We start from the raw sequence: 26,400 nt of genomic DNA, 5'->3' as shown, positions 1-26,400 counted from the left end.
CTTAAAGTCTCATCATTTCAGTCCTGATGTCAGCAAAAGTCCATTAAGGGTTACCAGAGATAACAGTATATCTAGTTTAATCATCAAATAAACCAACTTTATATTCTTTTGTTTTACTTCTAACAATCCTGATCTTTAGTCCTTTCAAATAATGTCCTAAAACTTGATTTCTTTGCATTTTTTCTTTGTCCCTTCTCTTAAAATTCTTCGAAGTTTTAACGAGCCTGTTTTGTAAATCCAATATAGGAAAATTATCCAGGTCACTCTCTTGATTTGTTATTTGTATATCCCTTTTAATTATTAAGACATCAGCCGGTTTCTTTTGTATGTCCAGTGTAACATCTTTTTCTATGTCATACTTGTAGCCTGTCATTTTTAAATCCACTTTCAAATCAGTCTCAGTCTTGTCAGGTAAAACTTGTTCCTCTTCCATAATATCTTTCAAACACAGTCTATCTATAGAGGCAGATGCTCTTAAAATTAACTTCTGGATCCATTGTTCAAAAATACACTTCAATATGTTCAATGTTAAAATATTTTGCTTCATTCTGTATTTGTAAGTCAAGTTTGAGTGTTCATCTTTTAACTGAATTTCTAGTTCCCTCTAGTGTCCAATTTTTAAAGTCGTCTTACATTTTTTAAGAAAAGAATTCAAAACAAAAGCATTTTCCCATGGGAAGGATTCTTTATAGTTAATTCCAAAATCTTATTTCAAATTTATCTGGACCCTTAGTCCCTTTTTAACTTTCTAAAATCAAAGTTTTAATCACCCTTTTGCTGTTTGTTCCTCCCCTCCAATTTTTTTTAAAGTCCTTAGACTTGTATTTAAAACTTCTTTCACTAAGGATTGAAGGAAACTCACCTGGAATTGTAAAACTTGTCAATCCAAAGGTCCCTAATAGCTGAAAAGCAGTTAACAAGCAATTTCCTAAAGTGGTTAGCAAAGGACATGTGCGAACCCAGTGCCCTTTCAGAGGCACCGACCACGGTTTGAACAAAAAGATGGCTTTTCACTCATCTCTCAGAGCTCTAAACCCACCAGAGACTGCTGTCTTGCGGTCTCCTCGTGAGGAGTAACTGTCTGGAGCACTTGTGGGCAATCTCAAGTCCTCTCCTTGTCCAGAGAGGAATTATGAAAGAGCCGGTCTGCTCACCAGCTCTTCATTCCACTGCGGTCGTTGGCTCCACTTTCTGTTCCCGGCTCCATTATTTCTTTCCCGGAAGTCGTTGGCGATCTGTAGATATGTTGTGCCAAGATTTTCAAAATTCCAGCCAGCACTGGTGTATTGCAGGTATTCTTAGAAAATTTTAACTACTTTTTGTTCTTTGTTTCTATTACTTTATATTTTAAAAGTCAAGCTGATTTTTATAAAGTGCACTGTTTCCTAAAAGTGAAATGAGGATGTATTTTAATAGACAATAGTCAGCTTTTCATAAAATAATTATTCTCAAGAAAATATTTTTCTTTTATCTAGATTTTGTCATGGTTATATTTGTCATGGTTACATTTGCATTCATTGGCTTTCTTTTTTAGGACTGGGAGTAAGTTAGGCATTTCTCCTCTGATGCTGGCAGCTATGAATGGTCATGTTCCAGCAGTGAAACTATTGCTTGATATGGGTTCTGATATTAATGCCCAGATTGAAACCAATCGGAATACAGCACTTACTTTAGCCTGCTTCCAGGGCAGAGCAGAGGTAGTCAGTCTACTTTTGGACAGGAAAGCCAATGTTGAACATAGGGCAAAGGTAAGTAATCAATAGATTTCTTTCTCAGTTGAGCTTTGGTGAGCATGGTCTTGTAAGGAAAGTTAAAAATTCCAGCTAGGAATGCTTTGAACTATTGCTAGTGCCAGGGGGATTGGAATCCAAGTTGCCAGACTCTTTGCCTGGGAGGTTCACCTGAGTGACCCCAGGGATGTGGAATGATTCAAAAAAACAATTGGGCTATAGGTGGCAGGCCCATAAATCTGTTTGTTCACATAAGCTTTTACTGTATCCAGTCAGAAGCACACACTGTACCTTCCTCATCTAGTGGACAAAGAAGTTCCTCACATGGACAAACACCTTTCAGGGTTATATTCAGTATAAATGCAGATTGGCTCAGTTTTTGGTAAAGCTATAAGAGTGGATACTCAGTCCTAAATTATTTAAATTGATAATCTGGAATTCTAAATTCTTGATCTGAGATCTGTTTGCCATTCTTGCCAATGCATGACAAATACATTTTTCATTTGCCCTCTAGCAATATGTATGCACATTGATGGAAGGAGATTAGCTAGAAGAGTTCCTTTATGTATTGACTTCAATCACTTTTGGCAGCAAACATTATTTGGAAATGCAAGAGAACATAATCAGGCATATAGTGCTCAGAATTCCACATTAGCTAAGAAGCACATATTTTTCATATTTAATTAACCCACTGCTTCGAGTTCTTGTGAGTCTTCCTTCTAGAAGATAACTTCTGGTTTAAGGTCCAACATTAAACATAAGACTCATAATTACATCATCAGCTAATACCGCTTTTTGGTTGGAAAGGTCTACCAAGGTTTTGTCATTTCCAGAGTATACCTAATAGTACTGTCCTGGTATATACTGAAGTCTAGGAATGGATGGCTCTTACTTAATTTGCTGTATAGAGGTTTTGTTTGGAAGGGTGAATTTTGTGTAAAAAATACTGGGTAAGTCATGCAGATATACCAGTGCAAAAATAGTGTAGGTAACAGCTAGAAAGATTAGCTAGAAATTATAACCAAAATTGTACATGTTGAGCAAATAAATGATTTTAAAAGTCTAAAGTATAAACTGTCCAGGTGCATACAGTTTGGTTGTAAAACAAAGCATTGAATTTTGATGGTAAAATCCATTTGTGCAAAATTTTGCTGCAGAGATATCAAAAAGTATACAATCTACAGATTCACATTTTGGTCCTTTCTGTTTCTATGGTCTGTTCTGAAGTCAAAACTGTATTTCTCAATCTGAATTTTGGGAAGCAGTTAAATGCCGTGAGAAGTCCAGTTCAGTGTTGGATCATAATAACCTTATATTACTAGAAGAAGGTGAATATGGAATCTGTTGGTGGAATGTGAAGTAGTTAAGCTGGGCATCAAAACAGATCTTCAAATTTGAGTTCATGTGATCTGGATGTCTCAGCAGTGAAAAGTCCTCAAGGTTTTTTCCTCATTAAAATGTTTATCTGTGATACGTTAGCTACCGTCTTTTATTACAATGTTGATTGGACTATAATGGCTTTGGATTGGGAGTGAAGAGTGTTAGTAGTAATTTATTCACATAGGTTTGATTTCAAACAACTTATTTTAAACAGACTGGGCTCACTCCTCTCATGGAAGCTGCATCAGGAGGTTATGCAGAAGTTGGAAGAGTTCTTCTTGATAAAGGAGCAGATGTCAATGCTCCTCCAGTGCCTTCTTCAAGAGACACTGCTTTAACTATTGCTGCAGATAAAGGCCACTACAAGTTTTGTGAGCTCCTGATTAATCGGTACGGTATTTTCTATTATGTTACAGTTGCAGAACTTGAGCTGCATGCGATTCCCCCAACCAGTCTGATCTGGCCCTGCTTTTCCTTCTACTGCTTAATTTTAGTGGCAAATTTGCATTTCTTTGTGGGTGATGTTTTCTAACATTGCCTTCACATCTTTCTTACTACTGCTGTTGCCTTTCTAGCTTTTGTCCTTTATGATGCCTCCGTTTGTTTCAGGGCAACCTTGAACCTTGGCCAAAGCAAAAAAATTTTCAGCATTGGCTGAAATTATGTAGGGCAGATGTAAACAGACTTTTTTTGTCTAGAAATGTGTCCTGTGTAATGATTTGATAAGACTGACTAAGGAGATTTGCCTCTGCTGGCCCATATTTTGGGTTTTGTTTTTAATTTATTTTGTTTTGTGGTTGTTCTTTTCCAAAGGTGCACTGAATCTCAGGCACCTTATTCCTCCTTCACTCATTCTTCCTTCATTGACCTGTTATATCTCCTCTTTGTAGAGATTATTTGTTTTAAGGAGTTGCCCCTTGCCCAATTTATTTTAAAACAGACATGGTATAAGAGGGAAAAATCAGTTTGTGCACTTCAAACTCATGATCTCAAGGTAGGAGGTTGAGGACTGCTAAATGGAGAGAATAGATATATCCAATCCCAGTTTCAGATTCCTGATTTTCTACCGTGGATACCCAGAGATCTACAAGTAGCTTTTTGCTAAATAAGTTTTATAACTAAATGGGGATACTAAGAACTTTATTACAAGGTTATAGGAAAGGGGGACTATTTCTCATTAAGCCATACTATTCATTTATTAGTTTTACTTCAGTGGCCAGATCTAAATAATTTAAGTTATGATACTTTACATTTCATTTACATTTTAATGCCCCATGCATTTTTTGAAGTGTAATTCAGAGGCAAATCTGAACCTTGGTTTGATTAAGATTGCATAACTGGTCTACAAACTAATATAACTAAGGAGCATGATCTTCTCAGTAACAAGAGCTTATGAAAACTGATGCCATCCAGGCACAAGGTGGAGGTATTGGTACTCACTACTTTGCTGGTTTGCAAAAAGAAAAAAACACCTTTGGAATTCTGCTCAGTTTTGGAGGTGAACAAGAAACATGCTCAGCTGGCATGGTATGCTGATTGAGTGATTGAGATTGGAAATGTGTGGTGTTGGTGCTGATGATGCAAAGGAATAGCTGGCAATGTAAACAGGAAAATTCACATTATAACATTTGTTGGAGATCCCACTTGTGGAATTTTCATTTTTAGTTTTCTCTTGTGGCACATATACGTTGATAATTAAAGGCAATATGAAATTCTTAACCAGTTCCCCTCGATTTTTTACAAAGTGAAATTTAATTTAACTTAAAAGTGAAATTTAATTGATGTCTGAATTATTTCTTAGTTCCAGTTGAAATCTGATTCCTTTTAGGGGAGCACATATTGATGTTCGCAACAAGAAAGGAAACACACCACTCTGGTTGGCAGCAAATGGTGGTCACCTTGATGTAGTGCAGCTACTTGTGCAGGCAGGAGCTGATGTGGATGCTGCAGATAATCGGAAAATTACACCCCTTATGTCTGCATTTCGCAAGGTAATTTTATTTGATTGTTCTGAGATTGAAACATTGGGAATTGAGGCTGGCTGCAAATATTTGAATTACATTTTAATTATTATTTCACACCTGTCTTTAGGTCATTGCATACATTTTATTTCATATTTTTGGTTGTTAGATGTATTGGAAAGTTTCTCTATGTAGTCAGAGACTGACCTGATGCTCTTAGGCTCAGTCTTGCCAGGTGAAATAGATTGTGAGGCTAAACCTTGGTTCAAATTTCTATTATAAAGAGGCGTGCAGAACATTTCATTTGGATATGTTTCAAGCTTGAATTTTAATGAAACATCAGAATTCATGTGCAAAATTGGTAGCTCAAGTGTAAAATGGGGTGGCTAAAGATTTCTAGTATATTTAAAGCTCAAAACAGCCTGTTTCACCCTCAAAAATGGAATGTTTCACAACACTTCTCATTTGAAATGTTTTGTGCATTGTTTTTATTTTGTATTTTATTTCATTTGTTAGGACATGTTGTAACTTGAATTGTACTGCTTTTCTTTTTTTATATGTTTATTGTACATCACTCCAGGAGCTTTATTTAAATAAATAAATAGACACGCTGTCTTTCAGACAGTATTATGCACCAGTGTGACCTTGTTATTGAGAAAACCCTGATACATCTCTGGGTCTTTCACTGAAATGTCTTGTCATGGCACATTATAGTATTACATCCTGATAATCTAGTTCTCCAATGTATATAATGTATGCAAATATTCTAATTTTGCATGATTCTGCAGTCTCTTACCTGTTCAAGTTTCTACACATGTGTAGAGCAAGGGACTTTAGGTTTCTGTAAAGTAGATATTTTATTCTTGCAAAAAAAAATCAGGGATCAAAATATTTTTCCTTTTCTGCTGGCAAATTCAGACAAGTCTTCCCTGCTGCTGTTTCCCCAGGGAGCAGACAACAGGACTGCTTTAGTAATAAAGCACCAGAGAAAGTGGAATTTTGTTTTTGCAGATGCATTCCAGAAGCATGTTACTCATTCCCAGATATTATTTCAACATTGTTGAGAGTCCGGAATTAATGTTTTGTCCAAAGAACTCCAAAGAGAGGGAAAATTAACGTACAGAAATACAAGTACTTTGAACTCATTTTCTTTCACACCTCTGTTGTCTCTCATTTGTTTTTACTGTTTTACAGTATTTACCATTTAGCTAGTCATGAAGAAAAACAATTTAAAATAGATTAGTGGAGTTTAAAGACTGCCTGGGTTATGAGATTTCCTGGGCATTTAATTACAGTACTCAAAAGTCTAAATTGGCATAATCTGGTATGATGTTCCTTCCAACTTCATGTAATTAGAACATTCTTTTTTAGGGTCATGTGAGAGTAGTTCAATTTTTGGTGAAAGAAGTTAACCAGTTTCCTTCAGATATTGAATGCATGAGGTACATAGCAACTATAGCAGACAAGGTGAGTGCCAAGAAGCTATTAATTGTGCTCAGATAACTTGAGACTTCACCTGTAAAGTATAAAAATAAATTTGCAAAACAAGGTTTTTGTAGTAATACTTCTCAAAGCTTATCTTTGCTGCTACCATTTAGCTAAGATAAAATCTTTTTCAAGTATACTTGCCTTCTGTGAGTTAATGGACATACGTATTTTCTTGACAACTATGCAGAAGTTGTCATTATTTTCCTCTGAGATGTTTGTTTGGCCTACAGCTCTAGAATTCTCTGGTTGTCTCCCATACCTGTACTGATCAGAGACTGTTTGGTTTCTGTGGTTGGACAATAAGAGCCATTTCCTACACAAAATAATATGGTAATGTAATTGAATTTAACGATGACTGAGTAAAATTAATTGCCTATAAAATAAGTATCCATTTATAAAATTTATTGATTTTCTATCTGCATATACCAGTCATTCTTTCTCATGTACAGACTGCTTTCATGCACAAAAGAACAGGTATACACACAGATTTTCCTTCCTTCCAGTAGAAACAACACAAATGGGGGGGGGGGTAGAGATCAGCTCCTGATGACTTAATGGATACATCCATGCAGTCATCTTTATAACAGTATAGACATGATTTGCCACTGCCTTTTCCCACAATGTTGTCAGCATCTGATCTTGCTTATAGCCCTAGTATTCCCTTGTAGTCTCCCAGCCAAACATTCATCAGGCCAGACTGGCTTACTTCCAAGTCCAAGTTACCACTTTAGTAGTTTTATTTATCAGTTGTCATTTATGAACTTTCTAGAAGGACTTAATTGTACATCCTCATCTGCAGTTTGTACTGAATATTAACATTCCTTTTCATACTGTAAGAACTAATGCTGCTACTCCTTAGAGGGAGTAGAACATAGATGTACATAAAATATGCAATATCCTTTCAGTTGGTAAAAATAATTATTCATCTCTTTTTACCTGAATCCCTTTTGGGGGGGGAATCAAAATATAATCTAACTAGACAGCTAAATTCATAGCTTTTCATGTCTGTGGTTATTAGTGGTTAACACATACCTCCTTCCAATCCTTCAAAATGCTGTCAAATTTCAGTGGCAAATCCCTGTTTTTTTGGCATAATGATTTATTTTAAAATGATGACTAACATGGACATGCCAAGCTTAATGCATTTACTTGTTTTTGGCTCTCTCAGAAAAGCCAAAATGTTGGCCTTATCCCTTTCAGGGATGTTGCTTTGTCACCTCCATACTATCTGCAGCCCTTGAATTCATAGATGGGAAAAAGATTTAGAATTTGAACAGGAGATATGTGTATGTTTTGAGGTTTATAGTTGACAGTTTCTGGTTTTCTGCTCTAATTATGGCTTTTCCGGTATCTGCAGTAAAATGGCTTAACAGAGAATTGTGTCCTTGAATTTCTGTCTGATAGCCTTCACATTTAAGTAAGAAGTCTAGGTGAAGAATCAGACAATAAATTGTATGCAATAGGAGTGAGATATTATTGAATGTATAGCAAGTAAGTTAATGGATTTCAATTAATTAAATTAGTTAATGAAATTAATTAATTTAATTCAGTTTTAATGAAATTTAGTTTTTGTCCTAATTCATCCTGGTGGTGTTTTGTTTTGTTTTGTTTTGTTTTGTTTCATTTTTGGGGGGAATGTGGTCCCAGCACACCACTCAAAAGAAAAGTACAACCCTCAGGCCAAAAAAGTTACATGAAATTGTACTGCAAGTTGCTGTGAATATACCTTAAGTGCTCTGTCTTCCATTTGACAAAATATTCTTTTTTAATTGAAAAGGAATTGTTGAAAAAATGTCATCAGTGTGTTGAAACCATTGTGAAGGCTAAGGACCAACAAGCTGCTGAAGCAAACAAGAATGCGAGCATCCTGTTGAAAGAGCTAGATTTGGAAAAGGTGAGATACACAATCATGTTACCTTCCTTAAATATCACTCTGTTTATAGTGAAAGCCACACTACTTTGATACTAGAGATGCAATAGAAAATCTGAGACTGAATCATGTACTCTTTTTCTTTAATGCTTTATTCAGCAAGTATATTCTGTACTAATAACTACAATGTGATATAATCAGTAAAGGAGAAAAAAGGAAAAATGTTTAAATATATCACAACCAAAATAATTTGACCAGACTACTGAAAAAGCAGTACCTACCAGATTTCAGTGGATCGTGTAAATAACTTTCCAATTGAGCTCAAAGTGAAGCTGAATTCTGAAATTTCTTATATCTGAAGCTAAAATAAGTTCAGAAATAGGCCTGAAAGTGGAAAAAATTAAATCCATATTTCCCAACAGAAAATTATGGAACATCTCTTAAAAATATCCCTATCAAATGTTTAGATGGCTAACATTTTATTCATATATTTTATCAAGTTGTATGCCACCTCAATCACAGAATGACTTTAGATATCTTATACAATAGCATTAAAACAAGTGAAAAAGGACAAAAGAACAAAATCAACAATAGAATACATGGCATTTATTGGGGAAGTATAATTAAATATATTCCCAACCTGGACATGGAGAAACGTAAGAACTCCAACAGCATATATTAACTCTGCAGTAAATTAATCTTAATTGCATGTACATTCACCCAAATCCTGAGAGGTTCTGTAGATCAACTTCATTTTTACCAAAATTGGACATAAATTCCAACTTAGCAGTTGAGAAAACTTTCCTGGAAGTCATCATGTCACAATAAACAAAAGAACCAGAACAAAAGAACCTAAAATTCTAGAACTATTACTGAGACATAATGGCATCATATTTGATTAACTCAAATTTATGAAGTAACAAAATACTTGGATAGGTGTTTCTGTCTTATCTAATAAACATTAAATGTCATATGGGTACAGCACTATCTGATATTCTGCCTTACCTACTACAGTACCTTTAATGTATTTAGAATGTCTAATTGCACACCAGGAGAAAGAAGGCATCCTTGATTTATACTGTGATATAAATTTTAAAAAGGTATACGATTGCTAATTATACAAGTATGATCTAGCCATGTTTATAGAAATATGTAAAACTGAACTAAGTTTTAATAAGGCTTGCAATACATCAAAACCTACTTCAGAAGCCCTTTAAAAATGTCAGGATTCAAAGAAATAATAGTTGTCTTGTTCTTTGTATTGCAAATTAAACTTGTTAACTTAAAAGAATTTTAATATTATCAGCACCTTGATGGACTTTTATAAATGTCCAACAGGCAAAAATGTAAGCTATAATTTCTTGTGTTAAAAGCATAACTAAAATCCTTATTTGGCTTGGGAAGGATGATTAAATAAGCTTCATTAGTTTGTGAATTTGAACCAAATCATAAACATATGTAGTAATCAGACATTCCTTTCCACTTTGCTGAGTGCTATGGTTTAAAAAATCGAAAGGATATAGATCTGGCCTCAATTTGGCAGCGGGGAGCTTGCACACACAAAGGTGGATCACTTCTCCTGCTCTTCCTGGACAAGCCTGAACCAAACTCGTGACTAGGATTTTGTACCCAAATGTCAGAGCTTATTTCTGCTCTGTCTGGACAAACCAACACCACTTGTCCAAGCAAAACCTGGGGCACAGTTTGATGGCTTACAGACACTAACTTGGATTTCTGATTGTACTTGCCTCCATTCTTCCTCAACATGCTGATAGCCATGTTAGCCATTATAGGCTCCAGCATTGTGTATGGAGGCTTCATGCCAAGTGTACCGAAAGCTGGATCACTATCAGCATTTGCTCCTGCATATCCTGAACAAGCCAGCAGCAAAATCAGAATTTTCTGTAGTTGCTGCTTTAAAGAGAAAATAACAATCTAAAACAGTGTTTCTCAGCAACTGTAAGATGTGTGGACTTCAACTCCCAGAATTCCCCAGTCAGCATGGGGAAATGAAAATATGTCCTTCCAATTAAAAATTGGATATATTATTGCCAATGAAATGGTTTCACGGTATGAAATTGCAAGTTTTTATCATTGTTTTATTTGATATAGATTAACATTTAATAATTAAAATAAACTATTTATTTCTTGTCCAGCCCTAACCCCAATGAAATTGTTTTATTCATGGCAGGGAGGTCACACAAGGTCTAAGAACTCCTGACTTAAGATATTGGATTAGGGTCAGGAAGCCTCAGATACAAATCCACCCTTAGCCATGGATATTTACTATTCACTATCTCCAAGCCCAAAAGATCACACAGGTTTATTTTTATAGAGAAAAATTGGAAGTGGAAATTTCTGGGGAAAGAGCGGAATATACTTAAACAAATACATAATCAAAGCCAACCTATAACAAATATTGGGGAGGCTAGCTTACATGCAGTATGATGGTTTGTTGAGCAAAGGGGTATAGATGGAAATAAACCCACTCAGTCTCTTTCTCTGTGTTTGCATTATATTGAAAGGGTTAAGAAGAAATTCTTTTAGTATCAGTATATACTATACATTGTCAATGTTTTTATAGTCAAGAGAAGAGAGTAGAAAGCAGGCTCTTGCGGCAAAAAGAGAGAAGAGAAAGGAGAAGAGAAAGAAGAAAAAAGAGGAACAGAAACGGAAACAGGAGGAAGATGAGGAACACAAGCCAAAGGAAACGCTAGAGCTTCAAGAAGATGAAGATGAAGAGGAAAATGATGATGATGGTGAGGGACTCCTTACTCTCTCTAAATCATAAATGGCATTCTGATATTGATGAACTGCAATTGCAAACATCTTGCATCATCTGGGAGCCAAACATTGAGCCCTTGGTTTAAATTATGTGTTCTTAAATGTACCCACACACCCTAAAATGTAAATGACAAGTTCATTAGAACAGGAAAACATGTCTTTTACATCACATTGCTTGCTAAACTATCACCAATAGTAGTGTCTTTCTCATATTTCTTACTGTAGCAGCTCATCCAGGTCTGTCAGGCAGAGATCTTTTGCTGTCTTAAATAATTATTTTCCTATTGATGTGATACTGCCTTCTCAGGATACTTATAACCTGATCAAATGTTTATATGGCCATAGTGGCTGGAAACCACCATAGCCTATCTTTGTATAGTAAAGTGAATCCTTCCTGCAGCTCCTCTGAAAGGGATGCCAGAGCAGCTTCTCATTATTGGACTAAGATAAAAAATAAACCCAGATAATGATGTTTTCTTCCTGTTACTCAGCTCTACCTCTTGCCTTAAATTTTCTGGCTTAATTGTTTAATTCTCACTTCCAGTAGTATAAAACATTTTTAATTGTCAGTTTTCAGATTGTAAACTTTGATCTTGTTTACAGTTTGTTGCTCTAATATATATGTTGGTCTTCTGTTAAAAATAAAACCAAGAAGCAGCTTCTTAAATAACAAGTTTTCAAAAAGTGACCTTTATGCCATCGATTTCCATTCAAACTGGTATTAAAAAGTGAAGATCCCCCAAAGTCCGCTGAATTCTTGTGACCATAAGGACACACCCATATAGTTTTCTTCTCAACAATATAGGAATGGATTGTCATTGCCATATTTTGGGGTGTGTGTTTTTCAAATTTGCAGCCTAAGGTACTCCCTACATTTTCATGGTGGTCTTCCATCTAGTTATTAACCAAGTCCAATCCGGTTTAGCTTTTTCAGGAACAGGCACCAGAATCTTAAGAGCCTGGTTTAAACTAGAGAAAAATATTCCACTTTGGACATCATTGTACAAAACAATACAGCCTGAATTATGTTTCTAAAGAATCACTGTTCTAACTAGTAAATGTCTAAACTTCTATAATTTGCTTGTTTTAGTTGATTCAGAAATTCCTTTAGAGCCTCCAAGTGCAACTACTACAACTACTATTGGAATATCTGCAACTTCAGCTACTTTTACAAATGCTTTTGGCAAGAAGAGGGCCAATGTGATAACAACTCCCAGCACAAATAGAAAAAATAAGAAGAATAAAACTAAGGACACTCCTCAAAATGTGCAGATAATTTTGCCAGATCAGCATATAACTCTAGCACAGCAAAAAGCAGATAAAAACAAGATCAATGGTGAGCCAAGAGGTGGTAGTGCCGGTGGGAATAGTGATTCTGACAACTTAGACAGCACGGATTGCAATAGTGAAAGTAGCAGTGGTGGTAAAAGCCAAGAGCTGAACTTCACTATGGACACACATTCTTCAGGTGATAGGCGATACGCCTCAGTACTGCTCCCTTCTCAGGAAGATAAGACTAACTCCTCAGTTTCCAAAGTGCAAGCCAGGTAAGTTATGAATCTTATTTTCTTGTCACTTCATTAATGCTGTTAATGACTCTTTCTCCTGTTAGCTTCAACCCTTACCACTCCCCACCCCATCTCTGACAGCTAATTGAAGTTTTGACTGCTAGAAGTAAAACGGTTTAAACATCATAGGTCCCAAAATGTTGATTATGGGATTTAACTTTGCCAGCTCTTCTCCCTAATTATAAACAAAGCAAAAGCGGTTGTTGACTAACCAAGACAACATGTACAAAAGATACCCATTTTTGACTTGAAGAAAAGAGATAGGGATATATACAAAATAATAATAATAATTGTTCAGTCAAGTTTTGACCTGACTCTTAGGTTTTTGCTCCCTGCTTCTTCCTCTTGCCTTTTGTGTTATCTTCCATTTCAAACCAATCTTTTCATTTGACGAACAAATTAAGAAAAATGTTTTATGCTCTTCTCTTCTAATATAAGACAGAGGTACACTTTTGTTGGATTTGGCCTAGTTAGCATTAAATTTAATCTTCACAGCATTATGCTAATACTGAGGTTCCCAAACGTTCTCCATTCATGGTGCCCTTAGTATCCCATAACTTTTTCACCACATGCTGCAGTTTCGTACAATGTCCAAAAGATGTTGAGTATTGCTATGTTTCCCTTGAAATTTTAAATATCCTGTGGCTCCCCTGTGAATTCACTGTAATGCTCTGGGGTACTGCAATACACAGTTTGGGAACCACAGTGCTTTTTTTAAAAATAATTTTATTAAAGATTATGATTGCAATAGTAAAAAAAAACTAATACAAAAAAAAAGAGTAAAAAGTGCAAAGGAGAAGGAGAAGGAGAAGGAAGGCAGGCAGGCAGGCTTCCAACCTTCATCACAAGTATAAACAATTTTTGTAACTTTTCACTTCCTCTTACTGTACAAAGTGATCTCTTCATCCCATGTCCCATCTCTTATCTATAAACAAATCCATAAAGCATCATTATTTCAGTCCTGGTGTCAGCAAAAGTCCATTAAGGGTTGCCAGAAATTTATGCTCTTCTCTTCTCTTTCTAACAATCTTAATCTTTAGTCCATTCAAGTAATGTCGAAGAACTTGATTTCATTTGTTTTTTACCCGTTCTCACAAGATTCATCCAAACTTTAACAAACCTCTTTTGTAAATCCAATATAAAAGAATTATCCAGGACACTCTCTTGATTTGTTATTTGTAATTCCTTTTTGATTTTTAAAGCATCAAGTGATTTCTTTCGTATGTCCAATGAAACATCTTTTTCCATGTTGTTCTTGTAGCCTGTCGTTTGTAGATCCACTTTCAGTGTCAGCTCCTCTGTTTTGTCAGATAAAACTTGTTCCTCTTCTGCTATTTGTTCCAAAACATCTTTGGGCACAGTCTATCCATAGAAGCAAACATTGCTGTTGACATTGTTGATATTAACTTCTGGTTCCATTTTTCAAAAGTATCCTTCAGTATTTCCAATGTTATATTTTGTGTCATTCTGTAGCTGTTAATCAGGTTTATGTATTCTTCTCCTTTAATTAAAACCTTTAGTTCCTTCTGGTGTCCAATTTTTTTAAATGTCTAACTCCTTTATGTCTTAGAAAAAATTCAAAGCAAGTCAACTTTCCCATGGGAAGGATTCTTTATAATTAATTCCAAAATCTCATTTCAAATTTATCTGGACCTTAATCTATTTATAACTTTCTAAAATTAAAGTCTTAATTAGCTTTGTCCTGTTTATTTCACTTGTTTTAAGTTCTTAAGCTTGCAGTTAACAGTTCCTTTAATTAAGGATTGAAGATGGACTCACCCTGTGTTTTCAGACTTGTTGATCCAAAGGTTTCTATTTATTTATTAATCAGATTTCTGTAGCCTCCCATCTCACATGAAGTAACTCTGGGCAGCATACAATAATCAATAAAAAACAGTACATATATGAAAATAGGCATTTAAAAATATAAAAATCAACATTAAAGATAGAGATTAATTAAAAACTAAAATATATACAAACCCCAAGCAGACACTTAATGAGTACATCCACTTCAGTAATGGAGCCATCTAGACAAGTCTCCGGATCCCTGGGACCCCCTGGCCTGGTGGCATAACCAGGTCTTGAGGGACTTCCGAAACAATAAAAGGGATGGAGCTGACTTAATACTGGAGCGAGAATGTTCCATGGCAGAGAAGGCCCGCTCCCTGGGACCCACCAAGTGTAGGTCCCTACCAGATGGTATCCGCAACATGCCTTCTCTGCCAGATCTAATGGGACGAGCTGATATGTTCAGGGAGAGGCAATCCCTCAGATAACCTGATCCCATACTATGAAGCTCTTTAAAGGTTAAAACCAGCACCTTGAATTGGACCCAGAAGCAAACTGGCAACCAATGCAGCTCGCAGAGCAGAGGTGTAATATCTCCTATGAGCACACATTACTGTGTGTGCCACTGCATTTTGCACCACCTGAAGCTTCCAAATATTCTTCAAGGACAGTGCCATGTAGAACACATTACAAAAGTCCAGACTGGAGGTGACGAGGGCATGAGTGACTGGAGCACAGCCTCCTAATCCAGGAATAGGTGCAGCAATAATAGCTGAAAAGTAGTTAATAAGCAATTTCCTAACGTGATTAGAAAAGGAAGTATGCAAACATAGTGTCCTTTTAAAGGCACCAACTGCGCTTTGAGCAAGATTTATTTATTTATTTATCCATCCATCCATCCAATTTGTCCCCGCCCATCTCCTCACATTGGGGGACTCTGGGCAGTTGGCTGAAGGAAGATGGCTATTCCTTCATCTCCCAGTGCTCAAAACCTACCAGAGACCACTGTCTTGAGGTTTCCTCATGAGGAGCAACTGTCTGGAGCACTTGTGGGCAATCTCCTATCCTCTCTTTGTCCAGAGATTTGAAGAGCCAGTCTATTCATCGGCTCTTTGTTCTTCACTGTGGTCAACAATTTGATACAATTTTTTTTTTTTTAAATCTACAATTAACCTTTGTTTTACTTTGTGGACTAGAAACCAGGAGACTGAAAGTTCTAGTCCTACCTTAGGCATGAAAGCTGGCTAGGTGACCTTGGGCCAGTCACTCTCTCTCAGCCCACCTCACCTCACAGGATTGTTGTGGGGAAAATAAGAGGAAGAAGGAGTATTAGGTATGTTTGCCACCTTGAGTCATTTATAAAAATAATAAAGGCTGGATAAAAATTAAATAAATAAAAAAACCACATTTACAGTTAAATGTTTCTTGCATTCCTCTCTGAAATTTAGAATCAAAAGCCAAATTATGATACAATAAAAGTAGTATTGATCACAGATCTCATTACTTAAGTATTTGGTGATGAGATACCTGATAACTTAAGATTTGATTTCTATTTTCCTGTAGTATTCAACCACTGTGCTATGTTGTTGTTTATTCGTTTAGTCGCTTCCGACTCTTCGTGACTTCATGGACCAGCCCAGGCCAGAGCTTCCTGTTGGTTGTCAACACCCCCAGCTCCCCCAGGGACAAGTCCGTCACCTCTAGAATATCATCCATCCACCTTGCCCTTGGTCGGTCCCTCTTCCTTTTGCCTTCCACTCTCCCTAGCATCAACATCTTCTCCAGGCTGTCCTGTCTTCTCATTATGTGGCCAAAGTATTTCAGTTTGGTCTTTAATATCATTCCCTCAAGTGAGCAGTCTGGCTTTATTTCCTGGAGGATGGACTGGTTTGATCTTCTTGCAGTCCAAGGCACTCTCAGAATTTTCCTCCAACACCACAGTTCAAAAGCATCTATCTTCCTTCACTCAGCTTTCCTTATGGTCCAGCTCTCGCAGCCATATGTTACTACGGGGAACACCATTGCTTTAACTATGCGGGCCTTTGTTGTCAGTGTGATGTCTCTGCTCTTAACTATTTTATCGAGATTTGTCATTGCTCTTCTCCCAAGGATTAAGCGTCTTCTGATTTCCTGACTGCAGTCAGCATCTGCAGTAATCTTTGCACCTAGGAATACAAAGTTTTTCACTGCTTCTACATTTTCTCCCTCTATTTGCCAGTTATCAATCAAGCTGGTTGCCATAATCTTGGTTTTTTTGAGGTTTAGCTGCAAGCCAGCTTTTGCACTTCCTTCTTTCACCTTCATCATAAGGCTCCTCAGTTCCTCTTCACTTTCAGCCGTCAAAGTGGTATCATCTGCATATCTGAGATTGTTAATGTTTCTTCCAGAGATTTTAACTCCAGCCTTGGATTCCTCAAGCCCAGCATGTCGCATGATGTGTTCTGCGTACAAGTTGAATAGGTAGGGTGAGAGTATACAGCCCTGCCGTACTCCTTTCCCAATCTTAAACCAGTCCGTTGTTCCGTGGTCTGTTCTTACTGTCGCTGCCTGGTCATTATACAGATTCTTCAGGAGGCATACAAGATGACTTGGTATCCCCATACCACTAAGAACTTGCCACAATTTGTTATGGTCCACACAGTCAAAGGCTTTAGAATAGTCAATAAAACAGAAATAGATGTTTTTCTGAAACTCCCTGGCTTTTTCCATTATCCAGCGGATATTGGCAATTTGGTCTCTAGTTCCTCTGCCTTTTCTAAACCCAGCTTGTACATCTGGCAATTCTCGCTCCATGAATTGCTGAAGTCTACCTTGCAGGATCTTGAGCATTACCTTACTGGCATGTGAAATGAGTGCCACTGTTCGATAATTTGAACATTCTTTCGTGTTCCCCTTTTTTGGTATGGGGATATAAGTTGATTTTTTCCAATCTGATGGCCATTCTTGTGTTTTCCAAATTTGCTGGCATATAGCATGCATTACCTTGACAGCAGCATCATGCAAGATTTTGAACAGTTCAGCTGGGATGCCGTTGTCTCCTGCTGCCTTGTTATTAGCAATGCTTCTTAAGGCCCACTCAACCTCACTCTTCAGGATGTCTGGCTCTAGCTCACTGACCACACCGTCAAAGCTATCCCCAATATTGTTATCCTTCCTATACAGGTCTTCTGTATATTCTTGCCACCTTTTCTTGATCTCTCCTTCTTCTGTTAGGTCCTTGCCATCTTTGTTTTTGATCATACCCATTTTGGCCTGGAATTTACCTCCGATGGTTCTAATTTTCTGGAAGAGGTCTCTTGTCCTTCCTATTCTATTGTCTTCTTCCACTTCTGTGCATTGCTTGTTTAAAAATAATTCCTTATCTCTTCTGGCTAACCTCTGGAATTTTGCATTTAATTGGGCATATCTCCCCCTATCACTGTTGCCTTTTGCTTTCCTTCTTTCTTGGGCTACTCCTAGTGTCTCAGCGGACAGCCATTTTGCCTTCTTGGTTTTCTCTTTCTTTGGGATGTATTTTGTTGCCGCCTCCTGAACAATGTTGCAAACTTCTGTCCATAGTTCTTCCGGGACCCTATCTACTAAGTCCAGTCCCTTAAATCAATTCTTCACCTCCACTGCATATTCCTTAGGAATATTAGTGAGCTCATATCTAGCTGATCTGTGGGTCTTCCCTAATCTCTTGAGTCTGATCCTAAATTGTGCAAGAAGAAGTTCGTGATTGGAACTACAGTCAGCTCCAGGTCTTGTTTTTACCAACTGTACAGATGTCCGCCACCTTTGGCTGCAAAGGATGTAGTCAATCTGATTTCGGTGTTGTCCATCTGGTGAAGTCCATGTATAAAGCTGTCTCTTAGGTTGTTGGAAGAGAGTGTTTGTTATGCAGAGTGAATTGTCTTGGCAAAATTCTATCAGCCTATGTCCTGCTTCGTTTTGTTCTCCCAGGCCATGCTTACCTGTAATTCCAGGTGTCATTTGACTGCCCACTTTAGCATTCCAGTCTCCTGTGATGAAAATAACATCTCTTTTAGGCGTGTCATCCAGTAGGTGCTGCAGATCCTCATAGAACTGCTCTACTTCAGCTTCTTCAGCATCTGTGGTTGGGGCGTATATTTGGATCACTGTGATGTTAGATGGCTTGCCCTGAATTCGAATTGAGATCATTCTGTCGTTTTTTGGATTGTATCCGAGCACTGCTTTAGCCACTTTACTATTAATTAGGAAGGCTACTCCATTTCTTCTGTGGTCCTCTTGTCCACAGTAGTAGATCTGGTGGTCATTTGATGTGAAGTGGCCCATTCCAGTCCATTTCAGTTCACTGACGCCCAAAATGTCTATCTTTAATCTTGATATCTCACCAATAACCACATCCAATTTGCCCTGGCTCATAGATCTTACATTCCAGGTTCCAATGGTGTGTTGATCCTTAGAACATCGGATTCACCGTTCACCACCAGCACCGTCGGCTGCTAGCCGTCCTTTCGGCTTTGAGCTAGCTGTGTCATCACGTCTGGGGCTAGTTGAACTCATCCTCTGTTCCTCCCCAGTAGCATTTTGACCATCTTCCGACCTGGGGGTCTCATCTTCCAATGGTATACCGACATATCTCTGGTTGTACTGATCCATTTAGTTTTCACGGCAAGAATACTGGGGTGGGTTGCCATTACCTTCCCCAGGGATCGCATTTAGTCTGACCTCTCTGTCATGACCTTCCCGTCTTGGGTGGCCCTTCATGGTTTACCTCATGGCATCATTGAGGTGCTCAGGCTCCAGCACCACGGCAAGGTAACAATCCTTTGCTGAACTTAAGATTTGATTTCTATTTTCCTGTAGTATTCAACCACTGTGCTATACTTTCTACATTTTTCAGAGCTATTGAATGCTTATACCCATTTTCAAAGCCCTACTAGGTATTGCTAACGAATCTGGGAAAAAACATTCTTTATTCCATCAATATCTAAGACAGTATGCAATCTTTATGAAATCTAGATTCCTTCGTGCTCTCATCTTAAATATATATATGCTCTGGTTACCATATTAGGGCTGCATATTTGGGCTGCAGAAATTCAAACAATCACTGAATGGCACCAAAGAGGTATAGAAAGCTCTTAAATTTATTTCCATCTAATGGTGGCCTGGGATTTACAGCCCATATACTGTAGCAAAATGGCATTTTGGCAGTCTGATTCTTGCCTCTTCTTCCTCAATTTGATACCAGTTTTGAAACAGTAACTCTTCTTCTGTCTTTATGTGAAAACACATCACCTTGTATTTTCATGAGACTGTCCTATGCATTACCACCGGTGGGTATTTTCTGTTCCACTAATCCTTCACTTTCCCTTAGTGTAAATATTTCAGACCTCCTGCATAAAGGGATCATTGAACTCTTAGCAAATAATTGCTTGGCAGAATTTTTTCTTTTAGATATTTCAAAATCCCTCCAAAGATGTTATTCTTCAGCCAACACCGAATTTCCACAAAACAAGCTTTACTTGGTATGACCATCTGCAAAGTTTTGAGGGAGGGGTATAAAGCTGCAGTGTAAGATGTTTCATTATATTAGTTTTTGTCTTCTATTAAGGAAAGGCATCTTACAGTCGTCCCCCATGGGATATATTTGATAATAATTCTGACATATCATATTGTTCAGAAATGCTTTAGTAATTTGCTCAGTATTAATCCTCTGGCATATTCACCAGTGTTACTATAATCTTTCTGTTATATTGATTCAGTTGATGCCTAGGCAATTTGAATTGATGGCTACTTAATCTAGTAAAATTTTCACTATCAAAGTCTCATTTTTGAGAGCAGTCATTTCTGCTTAGTATGTCAGTGATTTGTGTACTCCTGATTGTTATAATTGATTTGGTACTTCTAATGTACCTCTAAATCATATTTTCTTTTCTTTTTGAAGGTTATTTTTACTTTTCATCTAGGACAGGTTATGATGTTTGGTGTTCTTTCCTCAACTTTCCATTCTTTTAGAGAAATATCTTCAAACTTTGGATGTGCAACAGTCATTCATGTTCTATCTGAATGCCTTTGTACAAGTCACACTGAATTTCCATCTCCATGAATATCTTTGGTATTGCTTTCAGGCTTCTCATCACTAAATTTTAAAAAGAGTAGTATTGGTGATTGTATGTAATACTAATTAACAACACTGCATCTTGCAGCATCATTTAACAGATATTTGGTGAGAATGTTGTTGAAATTGAGGGTGTTTTTTTTTAAACTAGTGTTTTGTACAAAACAGCCATTTCATCATAGCCATTCGCCTGCACTCCATGTTGGTGCCTCAGAGTCTGTGTCATTTGTGATGTCTCATTTGGTCAGACACTACTACAGCAGTAGTGTCTGAAGGTTCCTGTTCTGCCTACAGGAGATAAACTTTTTAGGCACCCATAAATGTCATATATAGGCAGAACAAAGGAAAACAGGCTGTTTAATTGAAACTTTTTTTTTAAATAGTTATCTGGGCAAACATACAGTCCTCCCTCCTACTTCACCACAGGTTCTTTGCTGATTGATATAATGTCATTACTAGGGCTACTGTGCCAGTTAGTAACTACATAGTAGGTAAAAAGCATGTACCCTTGGCGGTAGAAAAATCTCAGCTTTAGAATATTTCACAATAGTGCTCTTCACAGGAAAAGTAATCTCTGTGTGCAATTGCACAAATGATCACTTGAAGAAGGAAAGGTAGAGGTAAGCAGTTTTATTGCGTGTAAACAGAAGTTTTCCAAAGCTTAGTTACAAACTAAGTTAATTATTGCATTTTCTTTCTGTTTAGAGTTGAAGGAGAAGCTAATTCAAGTTTAACAACAAATTATAAATCTGTATCCTTGCCTCTGACATCTCCAAATATAAAGTTGAATCTGACTAGTCCAAAAAGAGGCCAAAAGAGAGAAGAAGGATGGAAAGAAGTAGTGAGAAGGTATGTTTTCAGCTTCATGAAATGCAAGTCTTGTGTGAATGTGTTATTTCATGTTGGTTGCATATTAGCTCAGTTTCTCCTGCTAGTGGGTGAACTTAGAACATATACTTGGAACTGAAAGCTCAGTCACCTCTATATTGGACTAATGTCTGTTTTGGCTAGCCAGAGATTCCTAGTAGGTAGCATGCGGTTGTATCCTGGCAGTGATGAATTCTTCTATGCAGGGGGTGATCCCGCCAGTTCTGAAGGAAGCCATCGCTGCACCTGACCATGTTAGATTTTGTCCTGTCTCCAACCTTCCCTTTCTAATGAAGGTTGTTGAGAAGGTAATGCTGCAGCTTCAAATAATTCTGGAGGAAGTGGGTTATCTGGATGCTTTTCAGTCTGATTTCAGGCCTAGGTATTGATCACATTTGTGGGCGACCCCTAGCAGGAGCAGAATAGCGGTGGTGGATCCATATTTGCTTTCCTTGACCTCTCAGCAGCCTTGAGTGGAATACTGCAATGCGTGGGTCTTCTCTTGAAGAGTATCTGGAAGCTGCAGATGTTACAGAATGCAGTGGCATGAGCAGTTATGAATGCACTTTGGTACACACCTGTTAGAGTTCTTAAGTTGGACCTATTAATTTCATGCTCCATATGCTGGGTTTGTCAGATTTATGTTAGAGCTTTTTGTACAGTAGTTACTGTAAACATGATTTACAGTATACAGTTTACTCTTAAATTAGCATGTAACTAGAGAATGTCTGGAACTGCTTAATCTTTTTTTGTTGGTGTGCTCATTTCCCAGTATTTAGCCCAGAAATGCTATGTACTCTTTTTTGAGTTCTTAAAAATGGGAGGATTGAGTTGTTGTTGTTGTTGTTGTTGTTGTTGTTATTATTATTATTATTATTATTATTTTATCCTGCCCTTTTTTGTTGTTAATTTAGTGAACTCAAGGTGGTGAACATACTTAACTGCCTCCTCCTATTTTCCCCACAACAACAGCCCTATGAGGTTTGTTGAGCTGAGAGAGAGTGACTCCAAAGTCACCCAGCCAGCTTTCATGCCTGTATCTGGGTTTTAGGATTAAAATCTGTAGCTCTTTTCTTTCTTGCCTATGAAACTGCATTTTTTTATTACTTCACAGGCAAGTGGGCAGAGTTTTGAAAGACACATCCCCTAGCAACACTCTACAGTCAACGCCAGTTGAGCAATTTCAGTTGCAAAGAGGAGGACGGTGCTGTTCAGGAGCAAAAAGGTATACTGGGGTGCACTCAAGTTAAAATTGTATATTGGAGTGAAAAGAGAGTTAAGAATACTTAAATATAAAGTTATGACTGAAATCTTGATGCTGTTTAGAGCCATAGTAATTATTAAAGTGAGGAACCTGAAGGGACTAGTATATCACTGTATGAAAATTAAGGAGAGTAAGAATTTGGAATCCATAGGAGGAACAGTTGGGAATTTTAACTTTCGTAGCTGATGGAAGCTTTTAATGATTGAGAAGAATGTCATTTAAAAACAAATAATTAAATGATCAGAGCAAAATATAATTTCTAAATGAGTGAAAGTAATATGAATACTTAAGAATTCTTGCTGCTTGCTGAGGCATGGAAAATAGGTAATCAAAGTGGCTTACAGCATTGTAATTGTGTGAATAATTCACTGAAATATATCTACTATAATTTGCAATTTCAAAATTTGTGTTTCCAGTTTGGTGGTAAACCATGATACCTATCAGAAGCATCAGAGAATAAGAAAAATATTGGTCTAGAATGCAGAGTTAAAACTAGTGTCTGAAAATTGTTTAGAATTCTTGAATCACAAGGGCCATTTAGGCCATGAAGTCTAATCAACATCAGAATGTAGGCTAAACCATCCCTGACAAGAGTCTACCCTGCCCCTTCCCTGTCTATCCTGAACACATCCAACAGCTAGGAGCCTGCTATCTCTCTAGATAACAAGTACCATTTTGAATTTGCTCTTATCATTAGAAAGCTTGCCTAGCATTCAGTCAAAATTTGCCTTCCTGTAATTTAGAAATACTTCTTGACCTAAGTTCTGGGGCATTAAGGATCAAGCTGTGGCATTCTACACTTGAAGAGTGCTATCAAATTCCTCTTCAGTTGTATTTTTGCAGCCTCCTTTGTTTCCAATCCTCTGATTATTGTTCTTGTCCCATATAACCATATAAAAAAGCAGTAATATTATGTAGGTATTTCACAGCTCGTAAGGCTTTCAGAGTTCCAAATTGTATGGTATAACACTATTTAAATTTGGTTTAAACTTAGAGTAGTATGGAATTTGATCACTATCTGTAAAGATCCTGGCTCAGGACAGAAGAAGTGAGATGAACTACTTTTGTAAAATTCAGTAAGTTATGTGTGAGTTAACTTTAGTAAGTCACTAAAAAAAAATCAAATTAACTGAAAATTCACTTCCCCTGAACAGCCTGTAGAAACACCTTTGAAACTAACTGTTAAGGGGAAAAAAAGAGCAGTGCTTTGAGTTTTGCCATGTAAGATTGATAGATTGAACAGATCTTCCAGCCCCCCCCCATTGTGCATTTATTTGTAGTGTAGAGTTTATTTAAATCTCTTAAAAATAAATCCTGTCAACATCATATTTGCAACCCTAATGTTTAGGTCAAAAAAGCTGTCTGTTCCAGCATCAGTTGTATCTCGAATAATGGGAAGAGGTGGGTGCAATATCACAGCAATTCAGGATGTCACGGGTGCTCACATTGATGTGGACAAGCAAAAAGATAAAAATGGAGAGAGAATGATCACCATAAGGTAGAGTTCATAAGATCTTACTTTGTTTTTCAAGTGGATTAACTTGCACTGAACAAGAGTTGCATTCTACAAATGACAAAACTTTCTCTGTTTCAGGGGTGGAACAGAATCAACAAGATATGCAGTACAACTTATTAATGCCCTTATTCAAGATCCTGCTAAGGAACTGGAAGATTTAATTCCTAAAACTCATATAAGAACACCTGTTTCCAGCACTAAATCAATCCATACCAATTTTTCATCTGGCGTCAGTACTGCTTCAGCTTCAAACAAAAACTCGTTTTCTCTTGGAGCTTCATCTCTTGTCACCTCTCAGTCATCAACACTATCTACTTTCCAGTCTGCTAACAAATTAAGCAAAAATGTCCCAGCAAACGTGCGCTCATCTTTTCCAGTCTCTCTACCTTTAGCTTATTCCCATCCTCACTTTGCTTTATTGGCTGCTCAGACTATGCAACAAATTCGACACCCTCGTTTACCTATGGCCCAGTTTGGAGGAACGTTTTCAACCTCTCCAAATACTTGGGGACCATTCCCAGTGAGACCAGTTAATCCAGGCAGCACAAATAGCTCTCCAAAGCATAACAGTTCAAATCGTATAGGTAACCAGAATGGTAGTCTTTTACAATCTGAATCTGCAGGTTTAGCCTCTAGCAGTCCTGGTAGTGTCTCTTCAGTGGTTCCATCCTCTCAGCCACTTTGTATGACAAATAATCGGACTCCATCATCAGTCAGGAAGCAGCTGTTTGCTTGCATTCCTAAAACAAGTACCATGACAACAGCAATCTCAACTGTGACAACAGCATGTAGCACACTGCCTTCAACTTCTCCTGCACATGAAAATACTGGGCATGTTCCCACTACATTTCTAATCTCTAATGTTCCACAGGCACAGCAGTCTGCACTTAAAACAGATGCTATTCCTCCTGTCTCAGTACCCAAAGAAAAGGCATCAGCGCCAGAACAATCTGTTGGCATTGCATGTGTGCCATCATCAGTTGCTGCTAGCAGCAGTATCACATCTTGCAGCAGTTCAGGAGTCCTAGACTCATGCACATCCAGCAGTCCTGCACCTCCAGATAATGTCCCGAATGAAACACTGCCAGCTAATATGTCTGACTTAAGTCCTCCTATAGCTATGCCTTTTTCTTCAAGTTCAGAATCCACTCCATTAACTTTATCGTCGCCTAGATCAGTTGCTTCAGAAAATCAGGACAATGGTAACTTACCTCAGTTAGCTGTACCAGCACCACGAGTTTCTCACAGAATGCAGCCTAGAGGTTCTTTCTATTCAATGGTACCAAATGCAAATCTCCATCAAGAAACCCAGTCTGTTTTTGTCACAAATGCCGTACCTTTAACACCTTCTCAAGGTCCATCTACTACAGTTCACTTGTCATCACCCATGAACATTATGAATGGTTCTCAGATGCATATTAATCCAGCAAACAAATCCTTGCCTCCTACCTTTGGGCCAGCAACGCTCTTTAATCACTTTAGTAGTCTTTTTGATAGTAATCAGATGCCGGCTAACCAAGGATGGGGAGACTGTCCACTGTCGACACGAGCAGCAGCAGATCCATCTTTCACTGTCCAGTCTACTTTCTTGAGTAACTCTGTATTGGGGCACATGGAAAGTGTACATCCTGATAACTCTAAGGCTCCAGGATTCCGGCCTCCTTCTCAGAGAGTTTCAACAAGTCCTGTAGGTAAGTTGCTAAGTTTCTGTATGAAAAAGAAAAAGAGAGTTAGTGGTCTCTGCAGTGCAACTGAAACTATTTGCAGAAAATTATATCTGTCATCCTGAGCCAAAGAAACATGGAAACAGCTATTACGCTGGGTCTTTAGCTACTTTTATCTGGTTGATATAATAGCATTTAAAGTTATTTAATTTAATTTGAGGATCTGGGAATTAAGTTGAAACATAATAGTAAATCAAGTAATTCCCATGAAATGATGAAAATTTTGACTTGTTTCAGTGTTTGCTTAAATCTTGTTAGATTTGTACCTAACATTGCTGTTGTCTCTTCCGCCTGATTGTCATTCTCTACCTACACATTACGTGATTACTCTAAAGCAGCCTCCCTCAAACTACAGCTGTCCAGCTGTGTTGAATT

General features: G+C 37.5%; 1 protein-coding gene across 3 annotated transcripts in view; it reads left to right on the top strand.

The window, feature by feature from the left end:
- ANKHD1 (ankyrin repeat and KH domain containing 1) overlaps positions 1-26,400 on the top strand; it is a 119,859-nt gene that overhangs the window by 80,782 nt on the left and 12,677 nt on the right. For all 3 annotated transcript variants that reach the window (XM_063298657.1, XM_063298656.1, XM_063298659.1), the window contains 11 exons: positions 1,535-1,748; positions 3,325-3,500; positions 4,939-5,101; positions 6,443-6,538; positions 8,337-8,453; positions 11,014-11,188; positions 12,304-12,760; positions 21,360-21,503; positions 22,636-22,746; positions 24,134-24,283; positions 24,380-25,992. In XM_063298657.1, the coding sequence (XP_063154727.1) occupies positions 1,535-1,748; positions 3,325-3,500; positions 4,939-5,101; positions 6,443-6,538; positions 8,337-8,453; positions 11,014-11,188; positions 12,304-12,760; positions 21,360-21,503; positions 22,636-22,746; positions 24,134-24,283; positions 24,380-25,992 (3,416 nt within the window). The remainder of the gene's footprint in view (positions 1-1,534; positions 1,749-3,324; positions 3,501-4,938; positions 5,102-6,442; positions 6,539-8,336; positions 8,454-11,013; positions 11,189-12,303; positions 12,761-21,359; positions 21,504-22,635; positions 22,747-24,133; positions 24,284-24,379; positions 25,993-26,400) is intronic.

The sequence above is a fragment of the Candoia aspera genome, chromosome 3, assembly GCF_035149785.1.
Source record: "Candoia aspera isolate rCanAsp1 chromosome 3, rCanAsp1.hap2, whole genome shotgun sequence".
NCBI lineage: Eukaryota > Metazoa > Chordata > Lepidosauria > Squamata > Boidae > Candoia > Candoia aspera.
Note: the sequence above shows the minus strand (reverse complement) of the source record. Positions and strands in the feature narration are given on the sequence as shown.